General features: G+C 43.2%; 2 protein-coding genes across 2 annotated transcripts in view; one reads left to right on the top strand and one right to left on the bottom strand.

Annotated features, from left to right (window-relative positions):
* Positions 1 to 11,131, top strand: part of LOC117958237 — an 859,617-nt gene that overhangs the window by 252,737 nt on the left and 595,749 nt on the right. The window lies entirely within an intron of this gene.
* LOC117958268 (serine protease 33-like) overlaps positions 3,679 to 11,131 on the bottom strand; it is an 8,903-nt gene continuing 1,450 nt past the window's right edge. The window contains exons 2-6 of the mRNA XM_034894592.1: positions 9,251 to 9,277; positions 8,327 to 8,498; positions 6,072 to 6,343; positions 5,006 to 5,145; positions 3,679 to 4,421 (exon numbers count right to left, since the gene is read on the bottom strand). Coding sequence (XP_034750483.1) covers positions 4,173 to 4,421; positions 5,006 to 5,145; positions 6,072 to 6,343; positions 8,327 to 8,498; positions 9,251 to 9,277 — 860 coding nt within the window. The 3' untranslated portion in view covers positions 3,679 to 4,172. The remainder of the gene's footprint in view (positions 4,422 to 5,005; positions 5,146 to 6,071; positions 6,344 to 8,326; positions 8,499 to 9,250; positions 9,278 to 11,131) is intronic.

Raw genomic sequence — 11,131 nt, 5'->3', positions numbered from 1 at the left:
GTGTCTGTGTGTCTCTGTGTCTCTGTGTGTCTGTGTGTCTCTGTGTCTGTGTGTGTCTCTATGTGTGTCTCTGTGTGTCTCTGTGTGTCTGTGTGTGTCTCTGTGTGTCTGTGTGTGTCTCTGTGTCTCTGTGTGTGTGTCTGTGTGTCCCTGTGTGTCTCTGTGTCTCTGTGTGTGTGTCTGTGTGTGTCTGTGCATGTAGTTTAAATTCCTTACAAAGAACCATCTTGTTTCATCCCAGATTCAGCGCGGCGTCCAGTCGTCTAACAGCTGAACAAACAAAATATTATTATTCTGTTTTTATTAAATAAAAACTCCTGTTGGTGTGTGTCTGTGTGTGTGTATGTGTGTTAGTGTGTGTGTCTAATCCTGATTTTCATCATCCAACCCGCCCAGCCTCTTGAGGCCAGAGTGCTTTCAGATGGCCTTGCCCCCCCAAACATCATGCTCCTCTCCACCAGTTCCTCATCTCTGAGATACTTATCCATCGTCTTCTCCTTAGGTCTCTCTTCACCACAAAGCGTGTGTGTTAGTGTGTGTTAGTGTGTGTGTATGTGTTAATGTGTGTGTCTGTGGGTGTGTATGTGTGTTAGTGTGTGTGTCTGTGGGTGTGTCTAACCCTGATTTTCATCATCCACCCGCCCAGCCTCTTGAGGCCGGAATGCTTTCAAATGGCCTTGCCCCCCCAAACATCATGCTCCTCTCCACCAGTTCCTTATCGCTGGGATACTTATACATTGTCTTCTCCTTAGGTCTCTCTTCACCACAAAGTGTGTGTGTTAGTGTGTGTCTGTGGGTGTGTATGTGTGTTAGTGTGTGTGTCTACTCCTGATCTCCGTCATCCTCCCCGCCCAACCTCTTCAGGCCAGAGTGCTTTCAGATGGCCATGCCCCCCCAAACATCATGCTCCTCTCCACCAGTTCCTTATAGCTGGGATACTTATCCATTGTCTTCTCCGTGGGTCTCTTCCACACAGAGCTTCAAATCCTCCTCTTTCTCCTTATCACGTTCATCCTCTTTGTCACTGCCCAATGGGAGGAGAGTGCAGATTTGAGTCTTGCATGCATCACTTTGCAACAAGTAGTTAGCATATAAGATGCCAACGAGAGACTTCTGTAATGTCAACACAGTAAAAATGGACCTACTTAACGGCGTTGGTTCACTGCTAGCTTAGCTACAAGTTAGCATCAAACACAACAGATGCTGTTAGCTCAATGGTGTTTTGAGCTAACGTTAGCATCAAACTATCATAGCTAGATAGCTGAGGCGTTTCTGAAATGATTTCCATCTTTTGTTATTGTTTGTAATGATAGTTTATTATTTCATAGATTTCAATAATTTCAGTATGACACGTTATGTCGTAAGCCGTTTAAATCTGAGCATGCACGACTCAAATCTGCACCCAACTCACATCAGGCAGGGACACTCTTTATTAGTAGCAGATTGTAACATGCACTGTAACAAATTTAACGTAAAAATTACAGTAACTATGGCAACAATTGGCAAGTTCCTGTGAACTCTTTACAGTAAAGGTACTTCCATTTACAGTATTTTATGTATTCATTGTAAAAGACAAAACAATTAAAAATAAGATAAATACAGTAGTTTACTTTAGTATTTACAGTACTATATTGTTATTTTTTAATTAGTATATTTTTTATTTTATTTATTATATTTTTTATGATGTAATTTTTATTTTTTACAGTAATGCTTTGACTGCTGTGATGTTGTCATGTCGACATGTCGTTTGAAATGTGTAATCATGGATTACACCAAAGGTTTTTAAAAATAAAAAAAACAACCTTTAAGCAACATTTTTACAGCTTTTTTTTTTTACTTGTACCAGAGTGTTTTCACAGTGTGGTATTAGTACTTTTACTGCAATAAAGGATCAGAATACTTCTTCCAGCCTCATTCACTTCCCTTTTACGGTAGAAAATCCAAAATGAATACTCCAAATGTTAAGATAAAAACCTTTTTATTGCACACAAGTCAAACAGATACACTCATTAGCCCACGTAAATGTTTACAAATTGTTAATATAAATTGTACTTCATGTATTTTATGCTTAAAAAGTACACCATACATTACACCATTAACAGGTAGTGTTATTAATCTATAACTGATTAAAGAGGTAATAAAGTCAGGGGCGGAGCGGCGTCAGCCAATGGTGGAGGGTATTAAAAATATATATATATATGTATGAGGGGGCTGCCCATGGAAAGAGTGCCTTGCTCAAGACCTTGGGAGTGAACTGGCACCTCTCCATCTACCAGTCCACCACCATACTTTGGTCCGTATGGGGGGCAAACGTCCGGCTCCCAACCCAACTCCCTACTGTCAAAGCTATTGCCCCCCCCCCAAGCTGGAGGCAGCAAAAATTCGACAACCGTCTGTCGCTAGCAATGATGACGTAGTGATTAGTAATGATTCTCTCGGACCAATCAGCAGCCTGCAGATTTTCACGTAGCCTCGACTGAGGTGGTGCTAAAAGACGTACTTGTCACCAGGTACCAGGGACTTTTTATCATAATGGAAAACCAAGAAAGGCAAGTTGAGCAGGTACCGGGTGGTGAGAACACGGCATTGGGGTCGTGTCCCCTCGGTCTCTCTGACTGGACCCGTTAACCAATGGAACAAAAGTTCTGTTATTGCAGGAAATATGGCCTTCGCTTTAAAATCAGGGACTTGAGACCTACGGGACCTATGCTATGGAACGTATGGGAAGGTCAGACTCTTCAGGTGTCAGGAGTAAAAATCCTCAACATGTGTTCTGGTAAGGGTGCCCCCCCCCCGGTTTATTGTGTTTTAAGCCCACAACGTCTCCTTTCAGGCACTAGGATTGGGCAGTGGTCAGGGTTAGGGGGGTTAGGCTGGGGTCAACGGTTGCAGCGTTGCCAGAAAGACAACGTCTGGGTGCCTCCCTAGGGAGGTGGTCCAGGCACGTCCAGCTGGAAGGAGGCCTTGGGGAAGACCAAGGACTAGGTGGAGGGATGTCCAGCTGGGAAGACCCAGAACTAGGTGGACGGACGTGCAACTGGGAGGAGGCCTCGGAGAAGACCCAGGACTAGGTGGAGGGATTATATCTCCAACCTGGCCTGGGAACGCCTCGGGATCCCCCAGTTGGAGCTGGTTGATGTGGCTCTGGAAAGGGAAGTTTTGGGTCCCCTACTGGAGCTGCTGCCCCCGAGACCCGATACCAGATAAAGATGGACGGTGTTCTGGTTTCAGAGTTGGAGAACAGTTCGATATAAAACAGGATGTTCTCTTCATAGGATGATTCTTTTCCTTGTATCATGTTTTTACCAAATGAGATCCAGATCTTTAGGCATCCTGTGATCAAATGGGTTAAAAACTAGACCACATAGCTTAAACCCCCCCAAAGGGTTTGGGCTGAGCCACGAATATTTCCGCCTGGCTCCGCCGCGGGATAAAGTCGATAAATACATTCATCATCTTAACTGCAATTCACCGTCAAAATAGTGCAAAATATTAACATTTGTTATCAGAAACAGTTAAAATTCAAGAGACTTTCTTCAGGTCAAAACATTTCAACAAAGACTCATCATTATCGGCATATTTCATCATTTTCAGAGATAGATCTGTTCAGTTTAGCTACGGTTCCCCTTCACAATCACATATTTAATAACTTCATTAAAAAACAACCTAAAAAGTTTCATAAATCATTTTAGCAGCAAAACATCCAAATATTCTCTGGTTCAGCTTCTCCAATGGGACAATTTCTGAGATTTACGTGACCATAAAGTAATTATCTTTTGAGTTTTCAGTAAACAATTTGAATACATCCCTTTGGACGACGGGACGTTATATATTTGTCCAATTTTTTCCAAATCATTTAATGTACAAAATGATGTTTCAATTAATGGAGAAATTAATCTGCAGGTTGATTTGTTATGAAAATAATGGTCTGTTGCAGCCCTGACCGAAAACATAAGGCACCTCCCCGTAATACAGAGAAAGGAAAAGATGCGACAATCCCAAAGATTTTCTTACTTTTTCTCTACTTTCTGTCATTATTAAGACCAAACCATGAGAAAATCATCACCAGTCAATCAAGTTTTTCTATCAAGTGTCATTATTGTCTTTTCTTGTTTATGAAGACAAATTAATCTCAGAGGCTCGTGAGGCAGCGATCCGACCGTCAGACGCTCCTATGAGAGCACAACGAGGGAGAAGAGGATGGGGATGAAGGACAGCAGCAGAGGAGCTGAGAGGGAAACCAGATGAGCGCCTCCAGATGTTGTCCCGCTGATCTGGTCGTTGATCCAGGAGTTGTACTCGGACACTCGGGCGTAGACTCCTGGGAAGTTGGGCAGAGCACAGCCTTTTCCAAAGCTCACCACTCCGATCTGGATCCATTGAGATCCGTTCTTAGTCACCAACGGGCCGCCAGAGTCCCCCTGCACAGGTCAGAAAGCAGCAAAATCAGTCACACAGCACAGAATATAAGTACAAATGAAATACTAGGATACATTATATGCAACAACTATTATACAATATATATATGTATACACATACAAGTTACATGGAATTATAATAGGATAACATTTAAGAAATAATATTGAATATATACCAGTTGGGAATTCAGAAATGTGCAAATGTTAAATAGTAATGATAAATATGTAAATACACCAAGTTACTCAAGTTTACTCAAGTATTTCAATGTTCCTACTTTCCACTTGTACTCCACTACACCTTAGATAACATATTGTACTTTTTACTGCAATTACTGCAAAACATGATTCATTGTACGATATCGTACAAAACCCTACGCCCGACCGTTTCTACGATATAATAAGAAAATACGGTGATGCCAGCCGGTCACATGACAGATGAGTTCAGCGTGCTTTACGCTCACAACGATGGCAACTCTGAGTGGCCGTTACAGTTGAATGTAGCCTAGAAAAAAGGGAGCGTCACGCTCTAAGGCTTTAAGCTGCAGCTGTAAGCGTGTTTGTTAACAGAGTTGTGCAGACGGACTCACCTGGCAGGAGTCCTTCCCGCCCGCGGTCAGACCGGCACACATCATGTTGCTTGTGATTATTCCGTAAGAGTTGTTACACTGCATGTTGGACACAACGGGAACGCTGACCTCCTGCAGCCTCTGAGGGAACGGAAGAGAAGCTGAAATAGAAGAAAAGAGATATCAACATTGAGTTGTGTCACAGCCGGATTCATCATAAAAACAAACCAGCGAGCCGCAGTATTGCCCTTGCTGACATGTTCCTTCATCACAGAGCGTCGGGTTTTTTTTTCACACGAAAAGCGGCGGTGAGGACGACGTCTTCGAAATCTGGAACAGGTCAAAACAACTCAGCAGCGCATTCTCATGGATGGGTTTGTATTAACGTACGTAAACGTACGCAACAACTTGTATGAATCCATCCAAATTAGCTTAGCGCTCTTTATAGCTAAACGTAGCCACCAGAAGGAAGTGTAGCAGAAGTATAAAGACGCACAATATGGAAATACTTATGTCAAGTACTGTACTTATATTCCACAACGTCATGCTACGTGTCCATTGACAAGCGTCGTTTTCCCGTGTCCCATTCCTTGTCTATGCTAACAGTTGGGCAATGCATTCTGGGATCGTCGCAGGGACTTTGAAGAAGAGGAACATGTTGGTTGCCCGCCCCTAATTTGCATCAAGCTAATTCCAGGCTACTTTATGCAAATCAGCGGCGTCCAGGAGACGACCAACCGCATGTTTTATGACGCTAAAGGATACGCGCAAGCGTGTTATATGACGCTAAAGGAGACGACCAAGCGTGTTATATGACGCTAAAGGAGACGACCAAGCGTGTGTTATTACAACGACAAAAGGCACCTCACCAAACATCCGGATTTTACGAGATGTGACTGAGAATTTGTTGGTAATGACATCATGAGTATGCAAGAGGGCGTATGACCTCATCTAGCTACTTAAAGCACTGGGTGGAGAGAACGAGAGTCCAATGCTGGGGGGAAAAGGAACTTCAAACAAACCAACTACAAACTGACTGAATCCATACAAGCATTCGATATTAGTAATACATTTAAAATCAACTCACCGCCACTACTGGAGATGGTTCCCCATCCGGTGACCCAGCAGGTGGTCCCGGGCGGGTACGTGCCGTCGGCCGGCGCCAGGCACACCGGACGGATGAAGTTGGTGAAGTTGACGGAAGAGGACAGAAGCAACAAGGCGATGTCGTTGTTGTTTGTGACAGAGTTATAGTTTGGGTTTACAATGAGCTTGGACACCGTCCGGGACACCTCGTTAGGATTTGTGGATTGTTGGTTGGCACGTCCGAGATAAACGATTAAACCTGACGGGATGCCGCTGAGAAACACAGAGGACAACATGATTATATAAAGAGGTGGAGAAAGCATAGATATTTATATACATTCCTAATGGTAAACTATGGTAAAACACCCTTTTCATGTGTAAAATGTTATTCCATGTTGCTTAGTTTTGGCATTTCTTTCACATATATATCCAAAAGCTGCTCAAAAGTGTTCTGCTCCTTTAAAATCGAGATGTCCATATGACACCAACCTGGTTTTAAGAAAAACATGTTCTATTTTCTATGTCATGGAGAAATACAACACTTGGGGGGCAGTAGCTCAGTCAGTAAGATGTTGGGTTGGGAGCCGCAGGATTGCTGGTTCAAGTCCCCATTACCAAAGTACAGAGTTTGGATTGGTAGCTGAAGAGATACCACTTCACCTCCTAGGCACTGCCAGGTGCCCTTGAGCAAAGCACCGTACTCCCCCAACCACTCAGGGTGCTGGTACAGCACTAAAAAATGTATACATTGTTGTATTTCTTTAGAAATAACCAAAGGACAAATGGAGTCTTGTAACTCTTCAGAAGTAAAGTTATTTGCTGTAAAAGTGGAATCAACGGGATGCTAACGGGTGAGTGCTAGGTAGCATTAATGGGAGCAACGCTTTGTGGACGCCCGCTTACCCCCTTGATAATTTGTTCATGTTTTCTGCCAACGTTAGCTATTTACTGAGCTAAAAGACATATTTAGCATCAAAGAGATTTGTTTTGTTGGGGCATTCACTTACATTAGCTTCTGTATTGCCAAATCTCGCGAGAGTTCGTTCCTGACACAAAAAACAGGTCTCAAACTACATTAATTTTCTCCTGATGTCATGCCATTTTAGCGTTCTGGAGACAAGTGGCTTGTTGAACGGCTCCAATATTTACTTTGGTGACTACGAGGCGAATGGCTTGCTCATTATCCGTGTTCCCGTTCACTTCTCCCGTTGGAATGTACACACTCGGACTTGCCACTACTCTCCTGAAGGGGCGTGGCCATCCAGTACTGGTAATACATTCATGATCTCACCAGCCGGAGGCATAATCTACGTACCTAGATTGAAGACTAATAGTGAGTTCCATTAGTTTTCAAATTTCTGACGTCAAAGTTGGAAACACACACCCCCTCCAAACTACAATTCACGAGTTGGGAAGTCAGAGCACCTCTGAGTAACCCAAGCTTAAAATCCAACTTAGCTGCTTCTTGGATCAACTGTAGTAAGTTATTAGCACTTCTGTCTCATTTCTTCTGTCTCACGTCTATCTGTGGACACATTCCCTTGGATTAGGATAGCAACAAGACCTTGGTTGCAGCTGTCGCCGTGGTCCTGCTGCATTACACCCTGCTACGCTCTGCGGTGCCCTGTTACGTCCTGCTACATCCACCTATGCCCTGCTATGCCACGCTACACCCTGTAACGCCCTGCTATTGGGTCTGTCCCAGGTTTCTTCCTAAAAGGGAGTTTTTCCTCACCAGTGATGCATTAGTTGCTCGCTCTTGGGGGCATTACTAGAATTGTTGGGGCTTTGTAAATTATAGAGCGGTCTAGAACTGCTCTATTAGTAAATTATAGAGTGGTCTAGACCTGCTCTATCTGTAAAGTGTCTCGAGATAATTCTTGTTATGATAAAAAATGTAATTGAATGTTGTTACACTGTTTCTATGCACACAGACAACAGGCTAATGCGTTGTTGTTATCAACTGGTTTTGCTAACAATGGCTACCATGAACAGAGCAACCCTTCAGTAAAATCCAACTTGTTTGTGTGACGTCATTCCCAGCTCCGAATTCAGAGTTCGAGGTACGTGGAACGCACTGTAAGGTGCTCCACCTCAAGTAAAAGTCTTGCGTTTAAAACCTCACTGAAGCAAAAGTGTGTATAATGCAGTAAAATGTTCCCTGTCAGTGTTTCCAATAAGTTCCCCAACTTAGTTCGTAAATAAATGTACTGAGTTACATTCCACCACTGGTCATGGATCAGGATCAGAGCTTACTTGGGGAAGCAGTGAGCAGCAGTCAGGACCCACTGGCTGTTGAGCAGGGAGCCTCCGCAGAAGTGTCTGTTGCTGCTGTGTAGACTGACCTGCCAGGGCCACGCCCCTGCGGTGGCATCTACGCCTCCTACGATCCTGGTGATAGTGTTGAGCGGTGCAAGGCCACAAACAACTGCAGGGAGACAGTCAGAAGAACTGATATCGGCGTGCAGGAGGGAGACCAATAATGTGTTGTTGTATTCCGCCTGCACAACGGGGAACTGAAGCCGTTATCTCCGCTCTCTTCGACGCCACCAGACTCCTTTGACAAAAACAGTCATTTTAACTCGCAGAACACGGGAGTTGCTGCTTGACCGCTGCCTCCGTCAGTTCGTTAGTTTGTTCTTGTGAGACTTTGGTGAATCCGAACTAACCCTTTAAAAACACCAAAGTCAGACAATTATACAAAGTGACTAAGCGACGGAGGCAGCTGTGGAGCAGCAACTCCCGTGTTCTGCGAGGTAAAATTACTGTTTTTGTCAAAGGAGTCTGGTGGCTTTGAGAGAGGCTTCCATGTCAAACTCCTGCTTACTTCTTCAAACCGATGGCGTGTCAACAGGCAACTACTGACTGATAAGTATCATACAACCAATTCATTAGCATAAATTAGCTTAGCATAAACACTAAAGGCAAGGGGAAACTCTGTTCAGAGTTGAAAAATGTAACTGCCAAATAGTCTCGTTTGATTCAACCCGTACACCAATTAAAATGTAATTTAATAAAATTAATAAAATTAGCTGAAAGCTGCTATAGACTATTAATTGATTACCATGACTCTTCAAGCCTGGACCGGATTCTAGTTGAGTTGCATTTCTTAAAACCTGTTTGAAGTGTGTGTGTGTGTGTGTGTGTGTGGCATAAATGAGGCTTGACCACATGACTCACCTTCTGACGTGTTCTGTGTGTTACTTCCTGTAGGAGAGACCATGAACAAAAGGTTTAGTTCCTTCTATAGAAAATGATCATGCGTTGCGCAAACACACACACACACACACACGCACACGCACACGCACACACGCACACACACACACACACGCACACTACTTAGAAGAAATATTCGACATTTCCAAGAAGCTGTTTCAAGAAACATAACCAACTGGCTGTAAATGGACGAGGCGGATATTTGAGCTCAAAGTCAAACACGAGATAAATGAAGAAAAACAGTAAAGGCAAATAGAGCAATGATGTCATGAAGTACTACGTATACTACCCCCCCGAGGGTGTAGGTTGTTTCAACTTTACATAACCCCATAAAATAAATAAAAATTGGGCATCAAATACTTGATTTTCTGCATTCTGGTGATTTTTATTATCCAACAATTTGCAGTTAAAATGTCTTTATTGATGTAAAAGGATATAATTGTCCTCCTGTATTGTTGTCCTTTAGATTCAGAACATCACACGTGTTTCAGGATGTTCTTTTCATTTAGGAATCCTGTACATCTACAACATCAAATCGGTCGAGAATGAGTTTAAATCTACAGACATCAGTCTCTCTACTGAGACATCAGTAGAGAGACAACAGTAGAGAGACATCAGTAGAGAGACAACAGTAGAGAGACATCAGTAGAGAGACATCAGTAGAGAGACATCAGTAGAGAGACATCAGTAGAGAGACAACAGTAGAGACACAATAGTAGAGAGACAACAGTAGAGACACAATAGTGGAGAGACAACAGTAGAGAGACAATAGTAGAGAGACAACAGTAGAGACACAATAGTAGATAGATGGAATGGATAAAATTGAATAAGACGCCCCAAAATTAATGAAAGTAGAGATTTGTACTTGGCAAAGAGCGTTGGGTGGAATCAATCATGTTATTTTGGGGAATTAAAAAGAACACTGATATAGGACAGCATGAGGACAACATGAGGACAACATGGGGACAACATGGGGACAACATGATGAAAACATAAGGACAACATGAGGACAACATGAGGACAACATGGGGACAACATGATGACAACATGAGGACAACATGAGGACAGCATGAAGACAACATGGGGACAACATGGGGACAACTTGGGGACAACATGGGGACAACATGATGAAAACATAAGGACAACATGAGGACAACATGAGGACAACATAAGGACAACATGGGGACAACATGATGACAACATGAGGACAACATGAGGACAGCATGAAGACAACATGGGGACAACATGAGGACAACATGAGGACAACATGGGGACAACATGAGGACAGCATGAAGACAGCATGAAGACAACATGAGGACAACATGAAGCCAACATGAGGACAACATGAAGACAACATGAGGACAACATGAAGACAACATGAGGATTAACCTAATGTATACCATCTTGTGTAATGCTTATGTATAAAAGTGCATCTTTATCTTATTATTTGTGTAAAATGTTAAAGTACCTGAAATATAAACCTCACATTTGTACACAAGTATGCAGTAGGCTACTTGAGTAAATCTACGTCCCCTTTTTACTTATTTACTCTGAATAACCGATTGGGACAAACGATCATTTAGTTTCCTCACAATCTCTTGTGTTATATGTGTATTATTGTTATTGGTAAAGTCATTTTGCTGCATGAACGCGACCATTAACTAATCTGATTTGTTAATCAAATGCGGGTGAAACTGTCGCCGGGCGGATCGGTGACTCAGCACCGAGAGGCAAACCGGCTCGTCTGGTTGGACGAGCCGACCGAGGCGGTGTTCAGTATCTGCCTCACGGACAACAGTGTGACCCTGAGCCGCAGCAGCAGAAATGGGGGGGGGGGGGGGGGGG

Source organism: Etheostoma cragini, chromosome 15 (assembly GCF_013103735.1).
Source record: "Etheostoma cragini isolate CJK2018 chromosome 15, CSU_Ecrag_1.0, whole genome shotgun sequence".
In the NCBI taxonomy this organism is placed as follows: Eukaryota; Metazoa; Chordata; class Actinopteri; order Perciformes; family Percidae; genus Etheostoma; species Etheostoma cragini.
The sequence above is the reverse complement of the archived record's forward strand: the minus strand, read 5'-3'. Positions and strand labels throughout refer to the sequence as shown.